We start from the raw sequence: 26,837 nt of genomic DNA on the forward strand, positions 1-26,837 counted from the left end.
CTCGTTATAATGACCTAAAAACAGGACCCTGTTTTATGAAGAGTTAAAATTGATTATAAAGTTGATTTCAACTTTAAGTCTATGGCAGTCTGTGTGGTAAGGAAATTAAAAATCGATTTTCTCTTTTGATAAAATGCTAACATTCCCATATCCAGATTTTAATATTCTCTTATTCAGTCATGAACAGATTTTGACGTTTTCAGAGAGACTCCTGCAGAATCAGGTAGACTTGGCAGCTCTGTAAAAATCATGGCAATTACCTTGTTATGTCAAGCTACTCTCTATATCAGGGTAAGAAAAACAAGAACAAAGAAATAGAAAGAGATGGGACCTGCAAAATTATCCAGCCATAAGAGGGTTTTGTTATATCCAATCACTTTACAATGCAGTTCCACTTTAAAGTACACACCAGGCATGATTCAAAGCAATGTTTTAAAAGACTAAACGAACACACAAAAAAACAATCAAAAAGTCACAATCAAGGCTTATGGCACTATCACATAAGCCTTTAGGGCTTCAGAATAACATGGCGATAAATGACTCCTTCCGGGTTTTTTTTTTGTTCTGTCTGTTCCATTTGAGTGCTCCATCCTTGCACATCTAGTCTCGGTCCAAGACCCTTGGGTTCCTCAGATTGTTGGTTCTAACCACCTTCAGATTGGGGCACTGGGTTAAGGAGTTGGCACATGTTGCAGACACACAGGTGTAGTCAAGATTCAAGAGTTCCAGATACTTGAAGGACAGCAATGAGATGCCTTGGGAGGGGAAAGAGAGCGTATGAATAACAGAGCTGAATACAGGATTGGACATGTGTGAAAAGCATGCATCACTATGATGTTTTGTGTCTTGTTTGTTGCTGGTGTGTGTGTGTGTGTGTGTGTGTGTGTTTTGGGGTTTTTCTTTTTTTGTGGGGGGGGGGATAGCAGCAATTTGCATCACCTTGCACTCCTTGCTGATTTCAGCTACACCCTGGGGCACATACATTTTTCATCGCACAGAATTTAAACTGAGCAAAAAATTTATAGAGACCAAAGACTTACTGGAACTACATACAAACTCAGTAAAAGATACTTACAAAATTTTCACACACTGCAACCCCTGCCCCCAATAAGCATTTACATAAGAAAGTTTGCTAGCGGCTTGTGTTAAGCCAACTCTTGTCAACGGATTTCTGTGGTGAAAAATGAAGATTTCTCACACATACATGTAGTTTCCAGCTTTAATTTGAATGCACAAGGCATCCACTGAATGAAACCAAAAATGAGTTGTAGTCTGTGGAGAAAGTGCTAACACTGCACCTAAAATCAGCTTCTTGAGCTGCCATTTTTAGTAGTGATAATTACTCATTCCCTTTGGAGGTTATGATGATCACCAATAAAACTTATTCATTTAATTTGACAATAATGTAACTTAATGGTGAATGACTGTACATTACCAAATAGTGTCGGAAACACATTCTCTGTATTTTGACTAAAACAAAGCTTGGAGATGGAAAGGGCTTCCCAAACATCTGAAAAACAATAGCAACTGTGAAATCTAAGTAACCAGAATACAAATGGAGTGCACTTTGCACACTGTTTGTTTGTTTGTTTGTTTGTAAGTGAATGTTTTGAAAACTTGTCATATGGATGGTAAATCCAAGTTCCACTTAACAGGATAACTTACCTCTGTCTGTGAGGTCAGTTCTGCTGAGGTTTAATTTAGACAAGAGAGCACAACCATTGAGGGCGCCAGATAGTAAGAGCTTGTCAGTGATCCTACGATGAGAAAGCAAGTAACAACAATGACAAAGTGAGTGAAGGAGAGATGGGGGGGGGGAGGTGGTGGGGTTGGGGGAGACAGATAACTACAATATCATGCAGTTAATGAATTAGTCTGGTATCTCGAGCTGCGGGAAATTCATCAGTAGGCCTACTTCTACATGCATACACACATAATACTACCCTATGGGCACCTATGTCAGCAGCTGAAGACTGTGTCAGTTTGGAGCACGTATGTACCTACACAGATGCTGTATATTTTAATATATCAATGAACTTTAACTTCCTCGCATAATCCTCAGAGAGATCAAGAGCCAGCTTACCAAACATCACATATGAAATCGGCAAAGGTAGTATCTTGCTCATCAGAAGTCAACACATACACTCTTTTAAGTATTCTTTCACCATACAGTATCAAAAGATGAAACATTATAGAAAACTGTTTTGTATGCAGTTTGTTAATATTAGAACAATTCATACTGAATTTTGCATTGAGGGCATAGTTTACCTTACACTTTGACCCGAATTAACGAAGGTGGTACCAGGTACAAATGAAACTATGATTTAAACCATGGACAAAAACCATGGAGCGCCAAGTGTCGCATGGAATATTTCGCTACGAAATCAGTCATTTCATCGATAATGACTGATTTTTGTAACGAAATGACAACATTTTGTAACTAAATGAACATTTCGTCCACGAAATGATAATTTCGTTAACGAAACAGTCATTTTGTCGACGAAATAACCAATTTTGTAACAAAATATTCTGTGCGACACTTGGCGCTCCATGGTTTTTGTTCATGGTTTAAACCATGGCTTCATTTGTACCACCTTCGTGAATTCGGGCCATAGAGATGTCAGCATTTGTGGCATGGGGAGCAGAAAGGCTCTGTGTACACATTTCTATTAGAGATTTTGTTTTAACATATCTGTTCTATGAGCCTTGCTCCTAACATCATCTAAAGTAGAAAGCAGCATCCACACAACCGGCTGAATTCAACTTCACTATCGTCCTTGCGTACAGCAGAAACTTGAATACGGTAGTTTTTGAAGAGTCACAACCAAATCTTGGTGTTGAGGCAGTACCTTTAACTCAAATAATCTAATTACAGATGAGGCATCCACATTCATTTCTTCAAAGGCAAGTGTGTACTATTCTGCCCTAGTAATTCTCCCACCCACTTGAGTGTAATGTTTTGTTCCTCACCACATTATTGTCTGATACTCTCTCTTTTCAATTCAACCTACGTACCTCTCATTCTTATCTCTCTTTGGACGGATGCTCCTTCTTTTCTCATTCTCAATCCTTCTTCCTGTCTTTAGATGCACATGAATGACCTACACTTTGTGTTTGACATGGATATTCAGTACACATCCAGAGACTTCCTCTAGGCTAAAGCCAGAGATGCAAATGAAATTAAGTGAGCTGCTACTACCATCTTGTCATCCCTGTCATGCTTGTTGTTTGTTTATTTTTATTTCCAAAACAATAAAATCATATACAAAATATACAGTGTTGAACATGACATAATTGAAACATGAATCAAGGTTGAAGTATCAAAGCACATGCTTGCTGGAGATTTCTTTTCCCTGCATTAATTCCAAATTCCTTTTTCTTTTGTTTTTGTCTGTTTATTTGTTTGATGTGTTTTTTTTTTGTTTTGTTTTTTTTTTTTGGTGGTGGTGTGGGGGGTTGTTGTTACATGACATTGTTTAACCCGTTTAGGACGTGTCCCGAGTATACTCGGGCTGACGTTTTCCAGGCTGTGGACTGGTCCCGAGTATACTCGGGCTGAGAGAGTGAAATGAACACGCATTTTTAAACTTAGAATTTCACCAACAATACGATGCCTATGTTGAAAATGATTTATATTTTGTAGGACTACATACATCAAAGTTGCCATCTGTGAACATTTTGTGATGATTGGTCATATCTTATGTCTATAAACAAGCAAAATATTGACAAACATGAGACAGTGCAATTTTCACGACATTCAGACCTTCGCAACGGTCGGGAAACTGACCAATGACGAGCGACCAGCCGCACGCTCTGGCGATCTCATTTGCATCGGTATGCAAATTGTCACACTCAAGTGAAAAGCGTGCGTGCGGCGGTCAAGACCGTTGCGTGCACGCACCTACCTTATTAGCACACATTTACATGATAAAGTATTGTAGCATACTACTTCGTGTTATATCAGGAATCCAATGTCGTACTTATGGATCTTCTATGAAAGCCATCTCGGCATGACAACCTGCTTACCATTATAGACCTTATGCATTGACGTCATCACTCGCTTGACAACCTCTCGCGACGCCATCTTAGAGGGCAAGCGAAGTCCTTGACATCGCAGAGGCGTGCAGCTAGTTATGTGCTTTTCCTATGCGCGCTAGCGGCGATCGCCTCACTCGCCGCCAGTCCCCAGGCTAGTGGCAGGTTTTTTTTACCATCAAACAAGTTTGACATGACATGACACATTATGCAGCAATATTTGGGTAATTTTCTCACATTGTGCAATCGAAATACTCACAGTAACTACAGAATTCATAGGTTATATCGCAGAAATTTGTATCCATAGCGCAACATCGCCGTTCGCTGAATGTGTGTCGCCATTTTGAATTTCATTAGCCAATCACATGCGAGGTACGTGTTTTAGTAAAAAACACGTAGAAATCTACCTCGCATGTGATTGGCTAACGGATTCGTAGGTTGATGAGCTGTTACGACCGCTGGTAGTTGCATCTTTTTTCATGAAAATTGTGCCAAAATGTTGGATATATCATTAACCTGGTGAGTGCAATGCATACATCAAATGTCGATTTTGCTATACAAGCTTGAATTTCCCGATCTAGGGCTGTAGATTACATGCAATAGAAAAGACAGTAAAAGAAACACCGATGTTGTGTGTAAATGCCCATTGCCTCGCGTGTAAAAGCACGCTCTAGCAACGCATCGCTTGCCCTCTGAGGGAGGGCGCCCTTCAGTTAGTAAGACCGTGTGACGTCATATGCATAAGGTCTATTGGCATGAAATGTTGGCCTTCTTCTTCCGCTGCCGAGTCCACCAAAACTCGGCGAATTGAATAAATTCAAAAGTAAATCTTTTGCGTGTCCCTGCATGCATGTGATGTGTGTGAATGTTTTTGTGTCTGTTTGTTATCATGACAGCGATGTTACTTGTAGTTGTTTGAAGAGTTTTACCGTCATGAATAATATTCTGATTATGTTATAAAATCGTTTAAAAAAAAGAAACCACTTGGCCAAGAACAAACCGAGTAGGGGATGTACTGCATACAAACAACGCAGTCGATTGCGCTACTTCATCGAAGTCGTAAATTCATATAAATTGAATAGACCAGGTGGCCAGAGTATCAGGCTACACAATTTGTACCTCCTTGAATAGACAGGATGTTGATACAAAAACATTCCTAAGACGCACTCGTAGACGCCATCTGAAAAGTCGGGGATTATGAGCATAATAGAGAAGTTCAAAGGCCGATTACAGACAGTCTCTTTTTTCTGCACCGGTCCATAGAATGCATTATAGTGATGTGCTTCGTATGTATTACGTAACCGCTTTTACGGACCCCAATGATTTTATGGTTGTTGGGAAGCGAATGTGCAAGTTCTCATGTGGTTGTAACCAACATATATGTATAGAATTTAAACTTCGACAACGAAATACGCTGCAATAAAGCGAGTAAACAAGACATATGGCATTTTTTTTTTCTCTCATACGCTTAGCATTCGCCAAAAAATTGTAGATATAATTATGATGTTCGGTATTTGATGTTTGCAGCATTTCAAAGAAGCAGTCAAAATAAAATAATATCCCATATTTCGATGATACCGACGATGGTGATGTCGACTGTTTAGTCTTTTTTGTTCTAGTTCTGTATGAATTCCTCATAATATGCTAATATTCGGCTATAGTCGCTCTGTCAATTACTTACACATTTAGAAGTCTGAGGTGTTTTCAGTCCACTTCTTTCGTAAGTTCACGAGTCAATTTTTTTTCGATCATTGAGTTCAATCCATTTATAATCAGTCAAATATGACAACTTATACCGAAAAAAAAAAACGATTTTTCTTCTTTTTTCTTTGTAGAAAGCACTCCAAATTTGCGAAGTGGTTATTCAATTTTGCGAGAGACGGAGATGTGATAACCACATCGCTTCAATTGAACACTTTGTTTAGGAGCAATGTATTTCGGGCAATAAAAACATGAAATTAATGTTCTTGTCTTATCTCATGTTTATCGATGTAATCAATTTTTTTTTCATGTTGCTATTGAAGTAATTTATGCACTTATCGTGCCTGTGTATTTTTTTATGTCTACGTATATCTCTGCATTTAGGTATGCCTACATTCATTCATTCCATTAGACTTCGTGAAATCGCATTGAAGCATTTTCATATTCATAAACGATTGCAGTAAATGCTCGTTTCCTTTATACATTATGCTTATTGAATGAGATTGTTAGTACTTCAGTTTTGTTTTTGTCTTTTATCGGGGGATGACTGGTATACACAATAAAAAAAAAAATATTGATTTACACTCATGACATAAGAGAAGATCATTTCAGCAAAATTAGCCGTCTGTTATGAGATATCAAAGAATGCCGGGAGAAATGTCGTTTATTTCAACAAAACTTTCGTATTTTCCTTATTTTCTGAAGTGATGTAATAATTGTAGGTCTTCAAGCCTGTGTGGCTTGTGCTTGCCATACTTCCATGATCATGTCGGCTTCTTCTACAGCTGCCGGATGGCCAACCTTTTTTTGTTGCTAAATTGAATGAATTTCTCCGTCGAACTCGGGAATGCTCACCTGCGACCCTGTTTGAAAAGACGCTCTCTCATATTGAGACGAATTTGAATTCTCAATGGACATTCTAATTTAAATTGTGTTAAGGCTACGTAATTTGAAGTGATAGGATATAGTGAAAGGAAACTGAGATTGAATGTACATCTTCATTGCGCGATCTTTTTTTTAAGGCGATTTTGAATTACCTAACTGTGAAATTAGAAGACAAACGTACACACACACACACACACACAAATGACTGCAAAATCTTTGCATAATGTTGAACAATTTTGAACACTCGAATATGCCGTTTTGCTCTTCCTTTGTAATACATTTGCCTCGATTAGTGCTGCTTCGATTTATCTCATTGCATCTCATTACTTTCCTTTCCAGCTATCCACTTCTTCATTCCCATCATCTACAATTAATCGTTTAGATTGAATATCCCCATTGATGGTGGCGATCACCTTTCCAAGATACTTTGCCCGTATTATTATATATAATCTCATAAGATATCACCATAACACAGATTATAGGCAAACCTAGCCGTGTGTAATATTTCATTTCGTTTGCAAAAGTGTGTTCAGATTACCGTCCATGGAACTAAATTTAGAAGACCAGCCTATTTTTTTATCTCTTTATCTCTCCATCTTTCTTCTTATCGCATAGACTCCGATGTTTCGTTTGCAGACCGGAAGAGCTCATAAATGCTCCATCAACTGACTTGAATAGGTGTTATATAATATATAAAACAATAATCTATCCCGTTTGCTGATGATTATCATATCACTGTGTGACATTTAATTTCCAGTGATGTGCAGTGAACAATACCTTCCCGCCATTACGGTATAGAGTTGTAAGGGAATCATGATTGCACATAAAATTTGCAACATACAACCCGACAGTAAACTAACAAATGCGCTCGTTGATCTCCTTTATTCATCTCATGGAAACCTAAGTCATATAATCATTGTCGAAATCTGGAGGCAGTCATGATGGATAATTTCACAAAGCAAACGTCTTTATACAAAAATGCATGGAGTTCGCAGGTTTAGTCACCATTAGCTGTCAAAGATTGCAAGAAAGATGCAACGATTTATCTGATTATTGAACATCCCATCAGGCTCTTGTCAACATTATGAAAATTGTTGAAACAAAACCAAGAAACAAACTCAAATGGAAGATTGGTTTGAGAAACTCAATTTCGATGTTGCTTGAAGCTTTTTTTTTTCTCTCTCTCTCTCATACTTATGAATGACAGCGTGATTATGTTATAAGATCGTTCAAAAAATCTACTCGGCCAACGAACCAAATAGAGGATATACTGTATATAGTCATCATTTTCATACAATGCAAGAGCCGATATTGCCACTATGGGGTCTTACAATTATATTCATCATGGTGAAACACAGCGTAACATGTGCGCGTGTTATAGGCAAGAACACTTTGAATAGACCAGGTGGCCAGAGTATCAGGTTACATTGTACCTCCTTGAATAGACAGGATGTTGATACAAAAACATTCCTAAGACGCACTCGTAGACGCCATCCGAAAAGTCGGGGATTATGAGCATAATAGAGAAGTTCAAAGGCCGATTACAGACAGTCTCTTTATTCTGCACCGGTCCATAGAATGCATTATAGTGATGTGCTTTGTATGTATTACGTAACCGCTTTTACGGACCCCAATGATTTTATGGTTGTTGAAAATCCAATGTGCAAGTTCTCATGTACTTGTTACGAACATGTATTACAGAATTTAAACTTCGACAATGACATACGCTGCAATAAAGCGAAAAACAAGACATACGGCAGAAGTTGTCTTTTTTTTTTCTCTCTCTCTCTCTCTCATACGCTTAGAATTCACAAATAAAGATTATGATGTTCAGTATTTGATGTTTGCAGCATTTCAAAGAGGCAGTCAAAATAAAATTACATCCCATATTACGACGATACCGACAATGGTGATGTTGACTGTTTAGTCTTTTTTGGTTCTATTTTTGTATGAATTCTTCATAATATGCTAATTTTCGGCTATAGTCGCTCTGTCAATTATTCATACGTTTAGAAGTCTGGGTTTTTCAGTCCATCTCTTTCGGAAGTTCACAAGTCAAATGATTTCGCGATCATTGAGTTATAATGGTTTTAGCAACACACTACCGTTTTGTAGCTCAATCGATTTATAATCAGTAGAATATGGTAACTCATGCCCAAAAAAAATAAACTTTTTTATGTAAATTTGTAGAAAGCACTCCAAATTTGCGAAGTGATGATTCAGTTTTGCGAGAGACGGAGATGTGATAACCCGTCGCTTCAATTGAACACTCTACTTTGTTTAGGAGCAAGGAATTTCGAGCAATAAAAGCATGAAATGTTCTTGTCCATCTCATATATTGATGTGATCAAATGTTTTCATGCTGCTATTGAAGTGGTTTATGCACTTATCGTGGCTGCGTATTTTTTATAATAATTGCATTATACATGTGTGTATTTGCGTAGACCTACTTGTATTCATTCCTTTAGACTTCGTGAAATCGCATTGAAGCATTTTCATATTCATAAATGATTGCAGCAAATGCTCGTTTCCTTTATACATTATGCTTATTGAATGAGAATAGTACTTCATTTTCTGTCTTTTACCGGGCGATGACTGGTATACACAATAAAACAAAATAATATTGATTTACACTCATGACATAAGAGAAGATCATTTCAGCAAAATTAACCGTCTGTTATGAGAGATCGAAGAATGTCGGGAGAAATGTCGTTTATTTCAACAAACATATCATCTTTTCGTTATTTTCTGAAGTGATGTAATGATTTTAGACCTTCAAGCTTGTGTGACATGTGCTCGCCGTTCTCCCATGGTCATGTCGTCTTCTTCTATCAGCTGGCGGGTGGTCAACCTTTTGTTTCTAATATGAATGAACTTCTCCGACGAACTCGGAAATGCTCACCTGCGACCCTGTCTGAAAAGATACTCTCTCACATTGATGCGAATCTGAATTCTCGATGGGAATTCTAATCTGAATTGTGCTAATGCTACATTTTTTGAAGTGATAGGACATAGTGAAAGGCAAACGAGGTTGAATGAACATCTTCATGGCACTATCTTTTTTTCCTTTTTTTTTGTTGGCTATTTTGAATTACGTAACTACGAAATTGGAAGGCAAACGTACACAAAAAATGACTGCAAAATCTTTGCATAATGTTGTACCCTTTTGCCCTTTTTTGCCATTTTGCTCTTCCTTTGTAATACATTTGTCTCAATAAGTGTTCCTTCATTTTATCTCATTACATCTCATCACGTTCCTTTCCAGCAGCTATCCCCTTCTTCATTCCCATATACAAACGTGTAGATTGAATATTATCATTGATGGTGATGATCGCTTCTCCAAGATACTCTGCCCATAAAATTTATGTATGTATATATATATATATATATATATATATATATATATATATATTGTATAAAACGTAGAAAGATATTACCAAAACACAGGTTGTAGGCAAACCTCATCTTGTATGATTTTACATTACGTTTGAAAAATCTTTTCAGATTATCTACCGTCAATCAAACAAAATTTAGATGACCAGCCTATTTTTCTCTCCTTTTTCTCTTCTCATCGTATAGACTCCCCTGTTTCATCTAAAGAGCTCATACATGTTCTGTCAACTGGCTTAAACAGGACCGGTGTTTTATTCTTAGTTTTTTTTTTTCTATGTAAGAAATAATGATACTCATTTAGGTTGGTGATTACTTTTTATAATAATTAAATATATGTCTTGTATCACTGTGTGAAATCTCATTTCACTTGATACATAGTGAATAATCATTATCTTCTCGACATTACGTCGAAGTTGTAAAGGAATTGTAAGATCGCACAGAAAAATAGCAGCATCAAACCCCGATAATAAACTCACAAATCCACTCGGTGATATCTTGTATGCATCCCATGAAAACCTATTATAAGTCGCATGATCGAAATTTGTACGTAGTCACGATTGATAATTTCAGGAAGCAAACTTCTTTATACAGACTCCTTCAGGGGATGGCAGGTATCGCGCAAGCGTGGATTATGCATTTTCATTCGTCTCAAAGAAAGTTAGAAAGATGCAAAGATTTGTTTGAATATTGAACATATTCCAGGCTCTTGTCAATTTTATGGGAATTACTGAAACAGAACCAAGAAATAAACTCAAGTGGACGTTATTCTATTACGAAATTCGACTTTGATAAATCAGTATCACCAATTCTACTTGTAATATTACATCGTTGATGGTTTGCCTAGTGTTGAAATAAAGCCACGTGCTTCTGTTACAGACACGCGAGCTTTGTATTTGGATACAAGTAGCGGGGACAAACAAGGTGTAACAGATTTTCAAATGTTGTATACAATGAATAAACTTCCTTCTGTTTCCAAAATTCATTGACTAGCTATGGTAAGGAATTTTGTGAACAACAGGAAGTCAAGAGTGGGTTCGTGTGCCTTTGATATCGCCACAATACGAGATTTACTTGGCGTGTCTTACAGTCGTGTAAATGGAAATACGCAAGCCTGTACACAATCCTCCGATCGATCGCTTTTCATTCAAAGACTTTGAAGGCTTTTGATCAACGGATTACAGTTTCCATAAAAGATTGCCTCCATGAATCAGTAAATTCAAGACAATTATGTAGTAGAAATTTGCGACACCCTCGACATAGCCTGGTGCCCAATAATAAAAGACGCTATTCATTTGAGTTGACGAGGGAACGTAAATTGACGATCGTACAGTACGTGAAGTTCAAACCGCGCGCGCGAACCCAGATAGCGAAGGGAAGCGACATTATTATTCATGAGCGGTCGTTATTCATCCAATCAAAAAGCGGATTCTTACACTGCATACACGGCAATTTGATGATTGGGTAAAGCGGGACTGTAAGTCACACCCCCTTAGTAACCCTCGGTCCGGGCTCGATTTTGGAAAACCTGTCCGTCTGTGGGGGTGTTCGCTCGCCAAAGCAAACCGTCCTAAACGGGTTAATGATGGCTGCCTTGACAGAAAACTCACTTGGTTGCTGCCATACTAAGGACTAGAAGCATTTTCAGCTTTCCAATTTCTTTGGCTCCTTCGTCATCGACATCTGTCCTGTCCAAATGAAGCTCTCCTAACATTTTTAACCCTGTTATTGACCAAAATGGGGAAAATATAGTAATATTATTTATATTATATATACATGTAGATGTATTAAATGCATCTATGAACTAGAGAAAACATCATGGACAGATTCACAAGCATGGCGTAAAAAAAAGAAAGAAGTGAAGAATGAATGTGTTTGAGGGGAAAGCAAAAGAAACAGTGAGGGTTATTACACAAAATGTAAACAAAACAATGAAGTTTTTGTCACTTTCAGTGATCATACTTAACATTGTATACTGTCTGTCAGAGATTTCAGAAATATGTGACACAATGACTACTAATATAGTTTTACAGTAGAGAAGGCATACCTACGTTGCTATGTGTATTACTACGTACTGTACTACTATCAGGTCTAAACTACAGATTCGTTAAATTCTTTGCCAGGTCCTGGGCACAGTTTCATGAAAGTTGTCAGTCTCTGACGATCACCATCGTAACAGTCATTGACCAGAGCTTCTCGGCCAATCAAAGCTAAGGATTTTAATGAAATATTGCCAGAGACTGACAACTTGTCAGAGCTAACAACTTTTATGAAAAGGTACCAATGGGGGCATTTCACGGAGCGTTTTGTCAAATATTTTTTTCTGACAAGCTGTTGGTTATAAGAAAGATACTAACATCCTTGCATCTAATTGGCTGAGAGCAAATAGTTGTCCAACAAATTTGCCGAAAAAACAGCAAAACGGGTTCATGAGCGGCTTCATTAAATGCCCCCAGATCTCTCCATTACCCATTGGCTTGCTATTTCATTGTATAAAAGGTTTGCAAACTTTGTGAAAAATATGTCCCTTTTTGCCGATGTCTCGTCCATTAAAGTATGATGTATAAGATTCATGTGGACATGATATTGTCCCATAACAGCCCTGTTCTCTTTTATCCGAGTCCATATCATGCGTATTTGGAATTCAAACATCAAAATCACACACAAGTGCTAGATTCCAATGAATTCTAGGTCAAACTACAGATATTTGCTCTATTAAAAAAAAAAAATGAAACTTAATTTATCACAATGTGATGAATAAGGTCATTGCTCAAGAAGATTAAGGGCACCTTTCTTTCAGCAACAAGAAGATTTGTACAATACCCATCACTGATAGGCACCCTCCATCGAAATATATCACCTTTCATCTGACAACATTACCACATCCACATCACCAAACAGACATCATGACACACTGCAGGTTTTAAGCACTCCAAGGTCACTTCTTACCAGTCAAATGGGTCATGCCGGCACCAGTAACCTTGGTATTCGACAGATTCAGGATCTGCAACCTGGTGTAAAGATTGGCCCAATAATGCACAGTGTCAGTGATTTTCAATATCCTTTCTGTAATATCCTGCATGTTTCCATTTTAGTACAGAAAATAACAGGATTTCAGATTCTCCCTAAGAATTTCTTTTTCCTATAAGTTTTGCACAAATAATAATCTTTTATATATGATTATCTAATTTACTCGTAGTTCATTACATCACATCATGTACTCTAGTACCTGAACAACATGATAATGATTGATGTGAAAACAGTTCCAAACATGCCTGGCATGTTTTCTCTCAAAAGCAGTGAATGAATGTAGATACACCTGCACAATAATCTTAGATAGTAACTGTTCAATTATATAGCAGATTTTCCAGCATAAAAATGTAAATAATTCAAAACATCAGACGATGGCAAACATAAACATGACAGAACAATAATTAATGGCAATTGATTTTAAATCAAGTTTCAGGTTTTCTGCAATGTTCAAAATTTTATTTGTGCAGTGCTGTTGAAATAGTGCAAATGCTCCACTTCTTTGGAAGTAATGTCTTGGAAGGGACTTTAAAAAAAAAATCCCCCGTTTAACAAAATGAGTTTCTGTATGTTTTCTATGCCTAGTCGAGGCCAGAGAGTGCAACGCATGTCATGAGGGCCTATGATGTTCATATTCAAAGTTGTTGGAGTGACTGCAGATGCTGTTAAGTTTGCATGACAATTTGAAAGTACATGCATAAAAGTATTGTGACAAATCCATGCCGGGCCGGATCCACGAATTCCATAAAGGGGGGGCGCCTTTACAAAATTAAAGGGGGGTGCAAGCGCCCCCATTTTTTTCTTTTTATTTCTTTTGTATTAACAAAAAAAATAAAGAGGGGGTGCATGCCCGGTACGCCCCCCTCTGGATTCGCAACTGCCATGTAACATCACACATATCGTCTGTTGAGAATGAGAAGGGCGTTAAGTGATCTTGAACACTATGGGTTTTGTGGCAACTTAACGCCCTTATCATTCTCAACCGACGATATGATGACATTAAATGTCAGAAACATGGAGAATATTCCAATCTCAGGGATTAAAATGTTTTTTGTGGGATGTCCAGAGACAAGGGTAAGGGACATAAAGTCGCCTCCCTCAATAGCATACAATTGTATCAACCACACTGGATCCCCCCCATCCCGGTTAGGTGTTAACTGGACAGTCATTCTTACGTGGTCATGTCTGCCAGGTGATGTATCCCTTCATCTGTTACATGGATGAAGTCTGCCAAATCCAACTGGGTGAGCTGCATGCCTGCATTGAAATGTAATGAATCATGAGTAAAAAAAAAAAAAAAAAATGATATAAAATAATTAATAGTAATGTCTTCTTTATCCAGGGTAGCCTCTTCAGTGTTGCCAAGCTGCTCTATGTGTCCAGAGGGCCCTGCCATTATTATTACCCTAGCATTACCAGGTGCCCATTTATACACCTGGGTTGAGAGGGACCTAGTGGGTAAAAACATCTTGTCCAAGGATGTAAGCACTGGGTGAAATCGAACTTGGGTCCTCTAACTGGGAGTCAGGAGTCATATCCACTATGCCACAGCGCCCCACAATGGAACAAGACAACACAGTCTGACCATATGGCTAGGTTTTGGCAGGCCATCACATAGTCTCTCAGCCACAAATCAGTGGCTAAAAAAACAATTTTGCACCGGTTTCTTCTGGACTTGATTCAGTGTCACTGGATTCAATCCAACCTGAATCTGGATTTCTAGGACCTACAGAACAGCACATGAAACAAATCAACTGTCTTATTTCCACTGCCACTGATTTTATTTCATTGCAGAGTATATTTCATTTTCAATAGATGAGGTTTAGAATACAATCAATGCATATATGAAATATATATTCCCAAAGAGTTCACATGGAACAATGAAATGTTGAATGACTTGATTAATCAATTAATGTGGGTCCCTGTAGGAGATGTAGTATCACATTTCTCCACATCTTACCAGCAATGCTCTTCAGACCAACGTCTGTGACTGTGTGGCGGTCAGGAAGCGAGAGTCTAACCAACTGCAAACCTGAAATCAGGACCATCCAAAACAAAACTGATCACGTCAGGGTTTGCAAACAGCAATTTGATCTTTTCTTAACCCTTTGAGGACAGTTTGATTTTGCTACAAAACGCATTTCCCATAGACACCTGCCTAAGTATACTCGGGCCTCATCCTCAACGGGTTAAAAATAAACTAAACAAAATAAAAAAAAAAAAACACAGAACAAAATGCTTCTGCTACGATTTCTCTGTCAAAGGAAAGAAACAAAAAACAAAAACAAGAAGAAAAAAAAAAAAAAAAAACCAAGTCACACCAAAAGGTGACACCAGAGATACTGGTCTGATAAATGAGCAGCAGAGGTAACTTGTGGTGTCTGGAACCCTGAAATTCTAACAACCCATTGAAGATTTAATCTCTGTTCCATAAATTACCTGCATACTGTTGTATACATGAATAAATTGTATCAAAAGTTGTTACAAACATTGTGATCAGCCTTCCATGTCATACAATCTACTTGACCACACAGAGACAGTACTGATTATGCATGACTTGGTCCAGCCACACTTGCCTTCCTTCAAGAACAAATGCAAATAGCCACATTTAATGTATGAGCATAATACTTTGCGAATCAGGGCCGGTAGGACAATTTCCTATATGGGGGAATTTGCAGTGAAGAATAAAAGTGAGGGAATGAAAAGTCATAAACATCATCTCACTCAAGAAAATTTAGCAATTTTCTAACCTGAAATTCATACTGTATAACTTGCACTTTTTTGTATGGGAGACATTAAAAATGCACTGAGTTGTTCATTTTGCGATATTAAGTTGATTCACAAAATTCATGAAAATACAGAAACTGCAAACATATGACATGTACAGTGAGTGAAAAATTAAAAATAAGTCAAGCATTTGCTCCTATTTTCAAACACAAGAAACATCAGAAATAATTTTCATGCAATTTTTGTCCAACACACCTTGCTTCTGTCTTTTCACAGAGTCAGTGAAATTTTTAACAAGCGTCACTTTGACCAAAGTATGACACTACCATGATGGAACTTTTATAGAACATTAGCACCATCATATCTGCATACCTGCCAACATTTCAAGATGAAATATCTTACTCGTGGATTGCAAAAATCTTATTTTATATGCAAACTGAAGTTAAAAATTTTTACTTTCGGTCAAATCTTCAGAAAATACACATGAAAGGTACATGTATATCTAAATATTTTTTTAGAAATCTGATTTCTCTGACAGAAAATCTGATTTGGCTATTTTTCACGTAAAAAATCTTACTGAATCTGATAAAATCTTACTAGTTGGCAAGTATGTATCTGCTTTGCAGGCAAAGATGAAATGCATGAGTAACAAGAATCCAAAATATTCTTCCTCCTTTCCCTACCTGATGTGCCAAGGATATGCATTTGACTATACATACTGTACGTCTTATGACTATCATACACTAAACTTCCACCAAATGTACTGTCCTTGTTTTGGGACAGAGTTTTTCATTTCCAAACAAAGAAGCTGATATTTGTATGCTTACGCACGCACACACACACAAGAAAACAAGCAACAAACACATATTAAACAAGACATGGCCAAGGTTGCTAACATCCAAGCATCAGAGTCCATGGAGGTTTCACAGATCAATCATGAAATACATGCTAACTAGATGAATCTAGGTACAGCCAAAATGATTCTCAAAGTAGAGAGGCTTTGAAAATCTCTTGTCAGGACATGGCAAAAGAGTTTCAGGGAACATTCGTAGAATTAAAGGACACTCAAGAGTCACTCAGCTTGTCCCTATGGGGCCTCAAATCATATATCTCTCAATAAACGGGCAGACCTGCCACAGACTGAGCCAGAAGGCTGCTCTCCATCTGAAGCAATAACATACCTTGGAGGCAGGCGAGGGCTTCGTCCCCCATCGGACTCTCGATGCTGGCGATAGAGAGTGCCTTGAGGTTTGGCAGCCGGTGCAGGTTCAACAAGGCCTCCTTGGTCAAACGGTTCCTCGCCACGTTGAGGAACACGAGGTGAGTCAGGTTACCCACATGTTCCAGAGTCTTCACCTGGTTTGACCAAGGAATACAGTGACATTTACCTGGCACACAGTAAAGAGAAAACTGATAAATGAGAAGACTGCACTCTGTAAAGCCCTGTGGACTACAAGCAGTTAAGACTATGAATGAAGCTGAAAGTTTCACAACACCTTTTCATACAGCACCTTTCAACTATGTCATGGTACCCATAGAATTTTCAAGCATACGTACATCCAAACAACTAGAAGAAGGTCTTCAACAGTATTGCACACACTCTATTCTCTAGGGAGCATTCCAGCTATTTAGATTCTTTTGGTAATCAAAAACAAACCCCATATACCGTAATGTTGGACTTTCTTCTGGATTCTTGTAATCCACACAAATATGTAAAGTGTATTGATGACAAAAACAAAAACAAAAACACTAGCCTAGAAATCCTACAATCCACTACCTATTGTCTGAGAGCATAGCACATACTGCAAATGCAGATATTTTACATGGTACAATGTACATTGATTTTCATGTATTTCGCGCTACTTCTGGCTAGCGCGAATTCTGATACAGTATTTATCGCATAATCGGGCATCTGATAATCGGGAACATCGCTTAAATGACATACGCTTCCCAGAAACATTTCCAATGCATGTTATTTTCACTGGATAATCGGACGGGGACCTCTGATAAACGGGACAATTTTTCTTCAAGCGATCTTTGATTTTGTTGATATTTTACACAAAAAATCTACCAAAATACCACAACAATATTTCAAAGATTACCTATCAGTTGTCGTTTACATCGAACTTACAAAGCAAGCTTCGGACTGGTGTGTTTTGACCTCCGTCCATCCAGTACACGTACATGCATAGCCACGAAAGCGACGTGTATAAGTATCCATGCCATTGCGAAACACATATATGCTTTCGCGAACATTCTTCTCCCCTACATATATAAGCAAAGCCACGTGCAGGGAGAGCTAGAGGGTCACGCCGAGGGGTAGCGTGGTTGTGTATTCATGTACATGTACAGTACGTCAGTACGCATGTGTGTGTGTGTGTGTACACTACATGTACATGTCGTATGCCGTTAGTGTATGGTGAGTGCTCATCGCGAAATCGGGCACCCCGCTTAAAGGGGCCGTGTTTGCTACTTCCAACCTGTCCCGATTATGCGATGAATACTGTACCAACAAAAAAAAAAAATCCCCACAATTTTCTCTGCACACCTTTATTAGGTTGACAATTGTGCAACGCAAATTCAAGAACCTGCTAATGTCAGCGGTATATTTCATAACTGCTTGGCACGAAAAGTTAATCATGCAAAATTACAGAGTACATTTACAGTAATCCAATAGCCCACTACCTATCTATATTACTTCATGAATATGATGAAGAATTCATTGTTAGCACACAACCTCATAGGCAGCCCAACATTAATTTGGTGTAAAAGATATAAGTTTGTCTTATAGTTCTGACTGAATTTCAAACAAGTAGCCAAAGAAGGCTTGAAAGGCGATGACATCATCATCCTCATTGATTTGCATACTTTATGTGCTATATGTTTTGTGAAAACTATATTTTTGTGAATTTTGCCAGTAGAGTGCACACCACAAATTTAAAGGGATGGTACAGTACTGGTGGAGATGAGAATTGGGCTTTTAACTTTTTGCGAGATACCAAGAAAACACTCACGAAATAGTACAGAGCACACCATTCTAAGAGAAATTCAAAGTTTATTTGATGAAAATCGGGTTTGGTATGACCGAAACATCCAAAAACAAAGTGAAACAAAGCAATCGTAAAAAAGCGTGGGTTCCACACTTTCTAGAATCGCTCTGTTTTAGATATCTCAGCCATTTCAAAACCAATTTTCATCAAATAAACATTGAATTCCTAATGGAATTACATGCTCTTTCATATTTCATAAGAGGTTTCTCATTATCTCACCCAAAAATGTTAGAAACCTGATCCAACCAAAACTATATGATCCCTTTAAGAACACACAAAAATATTATTCAATCTGATCACAACATGAATGTGATAAGCATGCATACATGGGTTTGTACTCAGTACATTGTACATGGACATGGTTTGTGATAAAACTGTACTTGGCAATCTCAAATCAGACAACTTGGGAATTTGCCAGAGTCCCTTCAGTCAAACCTGCCTTAGCGGCCACCTGTCTATAGTGGTCACCTGCCGTATTTGGCCACTATCAAAGGCAATTCCCTCCGAGAGAAAAAGCATGTAATAGAGCCTGTCTATAGCGACCACCTGTCTGTAACAGCCATATTTTCATCTCCCATGTGTGGCCGCTATAGGCAGGTTTGACAGTATTGGCAAAAAAATAAACTTGCTAAATGTATGACATATACAGCAATTTATACGGGTGGGATTAACATCATTCATTCATGATATGATGCAAAATCTCGCAATCTTCTCATTCATCAAGTAACTAATATCGGTGACTCCTAGTATAACCAAGTCCTCCTGACTGGTAGTTTTCTTTTGTTATTCCGAAATGTCGTTATAGCCTAACAAATGAAATGTACAAAGATATCTAGATAATAACTTGGGGTTCTGAATTTTTACTTTGTCATAACGAAATTTTTTTTAACTGTGTTTACAATATAATTTTCATCGGAATGCACTGTACTGCCTTCGTTTGATTTTATCCTATTCCCATCAAACATAGAGTGTTTGCAATGGCAATTTTCAATCCTACTGAGTAATTGGCTTGATAAGTAGGGATTGTCTCTGTTGGAGAAGCTTTCAAATTTTACAATACTGCATGCTGTTCTCATGCAGAAATTGTCTGACTGAATAATAAAATGGCTCAAACTTTGACTGAAGAGACTGGATACCCTGTGGGCATTAATCATTTCAATAAATGCATCCTGTGTGGCACTAGCTTACATTAGCCAGTGATCTTACCTGAGTGTATTCTACTGTCAGATTCACAATGGGAAGTCCTGCATAGAATAAAAAAGTACAAGGAAGACTAAAAATGAGATGAAGTATGTTTACCCTGATTTGTAGTCACCAAACATTACATTACAACTTACAATTTATATAAAAATAACATGTAACATGCTGTTAACATCTTCAAGGGCAACCCCAAGATGTTGCACAACACACACACACACACACTTTATGTAGGAACAGATAGAAATTAGTACCTGTCATGTTAGCTTAGTGGCATTCTATTCTACCTCCTGATATACATTTTTGTTCCATTCCACACCAGAATCAGTCTCTTCATGGCCATTTTTTCCCCTCTCTCTTTTTGGCATACATACCACATCACGCAAAAGGCTTTAGGTCCCAGTCACAAATAAACAAGGATCCCCTAGGATCTACACGATGATCTGGGGAGGTCCGGGATAGTTTCGCCCAAGAGTTGATGACTGTGCACACGGTATCATCACGGCATCTACACGGAGCTTACACGGACCATGCCAGACCCACCAAGCAACTGCACGGTCCATGCCGAAAGAGCACAACGTTTACACCGACCAACACCGCAGCTACACGACAGCCACACAGACCGTCCCGGGTTGCCTGGCCTACATGGCAGGCCCCGGATGATGCCGGATGTTTTTGACCAGGGATGCCGAAGACGTCAACATGGATCTCTCCCCGGATCATCCCGGATCAGATCCGGGGTGATCCAGCATGTCTATGTGACTGGGGCTTTATTCAATGCAAGTATACAGTTGGAGGAAAATGTTGCACAATTCTGTGAGATATACCTATATTTTTGTGAATAGCCGCAGACATGTTGTAGGGCTAAAGAACTTACTGGCAAGATACAGCAAAGCAGTGTCTGTAATTTTGGTCTCGTTGAGGTTGAGAGAAGACAGCCCTGGAGGCGGGTCTGCCGTAAGAGTCTCAATGCCATCATCAGTCACTGACGTGCCCCCAAGCAGCAGCACATTCAGCATCGGGAACTCTGGAAGAATGAAATGTCCACAAGGATGAGCACAAACCACCCCAAACAAACTAATGTGGATAAAAAGTTTGATAATGGTTCCTAAAACATTGATCCTAATCCATGCTGACCCACTGAGACCTGAGAGACTTTGCTGCAGAAACTATAATCAAGTAATGACTAAATTGGCAGTTCTTAATTCTACTGCATATCTTACATGAGAGAAAGATTTGGTGGCTCTGGTTGAATTCACTAAGTATGCACAAAATCAGAAAGCCAGAGTTTTTTGGGGTTTTTTTGTTTTTGTTTTTTTACAAAAGTGTTGCCAATTTAAGTACCCTTTACAAATTTAGCGATTAAGAGGTGTTTGAATATTCAGTGGCAAAAAAACAAAACTATATGTGAATACCAAAGGACTCAGATGAGAGTGATTTATTACTGTACTCCACAATACAGTAGTAGTAAATAGTATACAAATATTGACTGCTTCAAGGGGCACGGTTACAACTATTTGCTCAGAAGTGATTTCCCAACATTGCTATGCCCCTCAGCTTATCTCAGGGCAGAGTACTGTTGAGAAATTATTGAGGGCAAATAGTTTTAGCAGGGACCTCAAAAGAAGCAGTTGATATTTGTTTTATATATCACATCCCACATAATTTCACATATTTATGAGAAAAAAAGGCATTGAAATGAAATTGTGCTCTCAGAGAAACTACATAAAGTATAATTTCAAAACGTGCAAATATAGATATGCGCGCAAGATTTGCTTATGTACAACTTGAAAAACTGCTAGCTGACTGCCGGGCAGTGCAATGAAAACTAGAGAATGCACATTTGACCACTCAGAATCAAGGATTCATCGCATGAGGTAGATGATAACAATTATAATAAAGAGAGACAGCACCAAACAATCAAGATATGGTTTCTTGGACTTGATGTGTTATAAGTTAGAACAAAGAGTTCAGTGATACAGCTTAGAGTATACGTGAATGATTAAGACTTGGTAGTGTAATACAATACAGAAACCACTCACTCTTTGGTATTACATGCACCACAGAGTCTGAAATACTCTAGCAGCATTTCATCATGGTACCATATAGGGCAGACTATTTGGTATTAAGTTGTCCCTTCTTAATGTTGGCTGCTCTTAGTTGTACTTCTATTTGGCCTTTACATGAAAAACAAAATCAACTTGATACATGTACATTTCAGTGTTCTCAAATCTGATTTATATATCATTAACAATTTTAGTGTCTATTTCAATGATATCCAAAAATTGCTGTTTTCCTCTGGTCAAAACTCCTGTCAAAGAATACCTTCACAAATTCACAGAATATCAGAAACTGATAGGGAACATAGTGTGTCCAGACATTAGTCATATAATATTTCATGATTTTGACTGTACTCAGAATATGCTCTTTCAAACTTTTGGTTTGATGATCAAAATCAACACATACCACATACCGGTATTCTTTTTCCCCCATTGTCAAGCTATATGTGGATGTCAAAAGAGACAAAGCATATAAGTGATACATGATCATAACTATCCCTTAGTATGACTAAATCCATCAATTTTATGAGTTATAATGCAATGCATAATGAGAGCTTGATTTCATTCAAACATTTGTAGTTGATATTCCATCATGTGAGGTGCACTTTCACAGGAGATCTGGTTTGACAGTAATGTGTACTCATTATTTTGGGACCAGCAGGACCAGTAGGAGAACAACAACAACAATCAATACCTTTTACCACATTGAAGATTTTGTCTGTGAGATTCTTGTTATTGCACAAGTTGAGCTGCTGAAGTTTTTTCAGACCTGTAAAAATAAAGATGACATGCACAAGTTCGGCATAGCAATCAGCAAAGTTTGATTAACAAAGAAAATTAATTTCTTATCTGATAAATTTCTTTTCAACAAAGAACTGAGAACAAAATGTATTTACCAGAACCATAAAGATTGAGAATTGATAATTGCAATTGAGGAAAGATCATTCCAGAAAAGGATTACAAAGACACGATGTACAGGCGTATGCACATTGTGGCCATATGGAGTAGATAAGACTTTACAGGAAATCATCACAAGTTGTCCTCAATATATAATCAGATTTATCACACATATTCCTTCCCATAGCAACAGTTATGGGAGATCTCCTTGAGACTTGCCTGACACTGCACCAAACAGCATGTACAATACTGTAAAAGTGGTTTCTTTCGCGGTGGTTTTATTTTCGCGCTTTTCGCACGTTGAGGATGAACTGCGAATTTAACATCACGCGAAAATGTTTTGAAAAGTCAAAATTAACCACGCAAGGAAATGTTTTGAACTCGCTGCTTGTTACAACGCTATTGCGCACATGCACACATGAAGATTCCGCGCATTGAGTGTATTGATGGTCAACACACACACACAGCGATACCGCGCAATGTAGGTACAAGCATGTTATAAAGTACTCGAGAGACAAGATTTCAGGTAGGCCTGCATTTAATTTTAATTTCTATTTGATAAATAAAAGAATAATTGGATTATAGTTTGGGTTTTCATGTCCGAAATAAAACAGTTTTTGCCGACTGTGAATTCACCAACTGTGCCGACCGCGAATTTAAACACACACGAAAAAGTCGGCACCGATGGAAACCGCGAAAGTATCTGTACACGAAAGAAACCACTTTTACAGTACATGCACTCTACATTCATTTTAACGACATGCAAAGACTCTCACGCTTCATGTGGTTTGCACACTACTTTGTGCTCAGGAGGGAAAAAAATAAACCTGAGAAAATAAGTACATATTAATAAAGACTGGCTCATTCACTTTACATACTGCTTCTTCCAATGCTGCAAATTTTGGGTGCAAACACACATATCAACACACAAATACACAGCTGTACTAACACCACATACAGTGTACAGAAAATACAGTGAACAAACACTGTAAGTGCACGCATACACTCGCACACTCTTCTGAAAGTAGATGTGTACAACAAACACTGTCGGTGCACACATACATTCGCACACTCTTCTGAAAGTATTTTTTACGAAATAATATACACTTCAAAAGCTTTGTAACATTCAAACTAACTTGTGATGTGCTGCAGCCCTTGGTCGGTGATGAATGTACAGGATGCCAAGCTAAGATGGGAAAGGTTGACGTGGGGGCGCACTGTCTGCATCAAATCATTGGTGGCATACTTATAGCAATCCAAGTTGAGACGTTGGAGGTGGCTGCACAGATGGAGAGGAGGAAAGATTCAGGAATTACATCATATTTAAATTGGGTCTAGGGCAATTACTCCCTGGGCAATTACCCCAGACCCTTCCCCTGATGCTAATCCTAATCCTGAACCTAATCCTAACCCTAATCCAAACTCTCATCGTAAACCTAACCCTAACCCTAATCTTCATTCTAACCTTATCACTAACCAGTATTTAGCGGGGGTTATTGTCCTCAGGGGGTAATTGCCCTGATATGATATAAATTCATATTAGATGGTCTACATAAATACTGGTCGGTGATTGGTCATAATGCAATCACATGACTAATGCAGTGAGGATCAAATTTGTTATACTGCCAGCAGTGGCATCATAGCAGGTATTAAATATAATTCAACAAATTTGACTGGCTGCTGATGAGTTACAATGAAATGATGTGTATTTACGTAGACCATTCAGTAGAACAAATATTGCCTTGCTTATTGTTGTAATAAAACACTTGACAGTCCCTTGGGAGTTATATTGTCCCTTTAAACAATATTTCCCTCACTGCTGTCTGCTTTGGGAAAATACAACTTCCAAAGGGATGTCAAATGTCATATTACACATCTAAAATGGCAACATCTGTCTTATAGATATTTTCAACTGCCAGCATTCAAGTCAACTTTGCATATTCTGTGCTTGTTCTGTGTGATGAAGAGTACCTTGTGAGAAATCATTTTGATGGATTTAACACCAATAAATGAACTACATTCGATTATTTTTGTATAGCTATGCAATACCTTGACACTAAGATGAAAACTTGCACTTGAAATCATTCTTATTTGACAGATATATCAGTTTTGACAAATATTTCACAATGTTAGGTCACATTTATTCTTCAATGCAGTATGTACAGCACAAAGCTAAGACAATCACATCAAAGTTGCATCACAATGAGTCTTTGTGTACAAATTATAAATTGACAGAAATTTCTTTAATACACTCATTATCTCCTAAAAGAGCAAAAGGCGATATCGTCGGGGGATTTTTGTTTTGTCTTGTTTTTGCTTTTCATTTGGGGGGTGGGGGAAGGAGGGGTTCAGTTATTGGTATCACATTGTAGAGCTTGATCTCCTCTACATTAAAGTGTTAATTTCAAACTATTTTTATATCAGTAAAATGTTAAATATCAAAACCACACAGTCACTATCTTACCTGATGTTTAGAACAATACTTTTGATTTAGTAAACTTTTTAATTCATGAACATTGATTGTTCCATTTTTATTTAAGCTCAAATCTTAGAATGCCATAGTGCCCTTCTGGTTCTCAGCTAACAATATAAATAAAGGTTTGTGACATGAAAGAACAAAAAATTCATAAAACACTGTTTAGAAATGTATGGTATGAGTATGAGTTAGTGTCCCAAATCTCCCCAGTGGGAAAACCTACCAAGGAGTAAACATCATCAGTGTCTTGGGTCTAAGGTGACCCGTTGTCTTGAGTTCTTTTAACAGCTTCTCTGCGAGGTTGGGCGGGACTGCCTCCAGCTTGGTGACTCCACTCTGGGGGTTCTCCAACCGTTTGCAGGAGCACTTGATGCACAGGTCAAGCAGACTTGGCACCGGCTTCTCTGTTAGGGGAGACGTTCGTGCAGCAACAGGGGTGGGGCCAGTATTGTCCAGTCGCTGCAAGGCTGCTGCAGCTGTATATGGGGGGGGGGGGGGGAGGCATTGATAGGTGAGTACGAGAGAAATAGACATATTAGACAATCAACAACAGACACAGGATGATGATATGGCTAATAAACTACAAAACTTAATAACATGCTATCCACTCCTCAGATAGACTTCCATGTACAGTCAAACTTGTCTTTGTGACCATCTGTCTATAGCGGTCATCTGCCTTGTAAGACCACAAAAAAAAAAAAAAAAAATTCCCCGAGAGACAAAGCATGTTAAAGAACCCGTGTATAAATGTAACCTGTCTATAATGGCCACTTTTTTTGTCTCCCTTGGGTGGCTACTATAGACAGGTTTGTCTGTACTACATTCTAGACATAGAAGTTTTGTGATCACTTTATCTGTGTAGATTTGATTTGATCTACAATGTGTTTCCTGCATTTTGATTGTCAAAATTGTGCTTTGACACTGTTCCAGTCTAACACATAATCTTGACAATATCTGCCCTCAACCGAAGGCTTGACAAAGCTAATGAATAAGCTTGCCATGTTTCATGAATGGCCTGGTCAATAACCTCAGTGTCATATTCCATGCAGAGCTTGTTTTGGTATCTCCACCATGGTCCCATCCATTCACTTTCTGGTCACACTTCCTTATGTTCCCACACTCCATCTGATACTGTATACACAACATATATTTCGCGAGTCTAAATTTTCGCGAATCGGGAATTCCTGACGATTTCGCGAGTGGTTAAATTCGCGATCGTAGAGTCCTGTACTGAACGGAGAAGTGTACACACGTACATCACATTCACATTGGGATCAGAGTCAACATTTTCGCGTGTCTTTAATTTCACGAATACCAGCTGACTCATAAAATTCGCAAAAATAAAAACCTCCTGAAATATTCGGTGTTTACAGTAATTTAACATCCACT

General features: G+C 38.1%; 1 protein-coding gene across 1 annotated transcript in view; it reads right to left on the minus strand.

Annotated features, from left to right (window-relative positions):
* Positions 1-534: 534 nt before the first annotated feature.
* Positions 535-26,837, minus strand: part of LOC140246137 (uncharacterized) — a 35,508-nt gene continuing 9,205 nt past the window's right edge. The window contains exons 10-21 of the mRNA XM_072325575.1: positions 25,672-25,924; positions 24,109-24,251; positions 22,770-22,844; positions 20,893-21,042; positions 20,025-20,062; positions 16,950-17,124; positions 15,002-15,073; positions 14,217-14,298; positions 12,961-13,022; positions 11,622-11,733; positions 1,666-1,757; positions 535-755 (exon numbers count right to left, since the gene is read on the minus strand). Of these exons, the coding sequence (XP_072181676.1) occupies positions 601-755; positions 1,666-1,757; positions 11,622-11,733; positions 12,961-13,022; positions 14,217-14,298; positions 15,002-15,073; positions 16,950-17,124; positions 20,025-20,062; positions 20,893-21,042; positions 22,770-22,844; positions 24,109-24,251; positions 25,672-25,924 (1,409 nt within the window). The 3' untranslated portion in view covers positions 535-600. The remainder of the gene's footprint in view (positions 756-1,665; positions 1,758-11,621; positions 11,734-12,960; positions 13,023-14,216; positions 14,299-15,001; positions 15,074-16,949; positions 17,125-20,024; positions 20,063-20,892; positions 21,043-22,769; positions 22,845-24,108; positions 24,252-25,671; positions 25,925-26,837) is intronic.

Source organism: Diadema setosum, chromosome 2 (genome assembly GCF_964275005.1).
Source record: "Diadema setosum chromosome 2, eeDiaSeto1, whole genome shotgun sequence".
Classification (NCBI taxonomy): domain Eukaryota; kingdom Metazoa; phylum Echinodermata; class Echinoidea; order Diadematoida; family Diadematidae; genus Diadema; species Diadema setosum.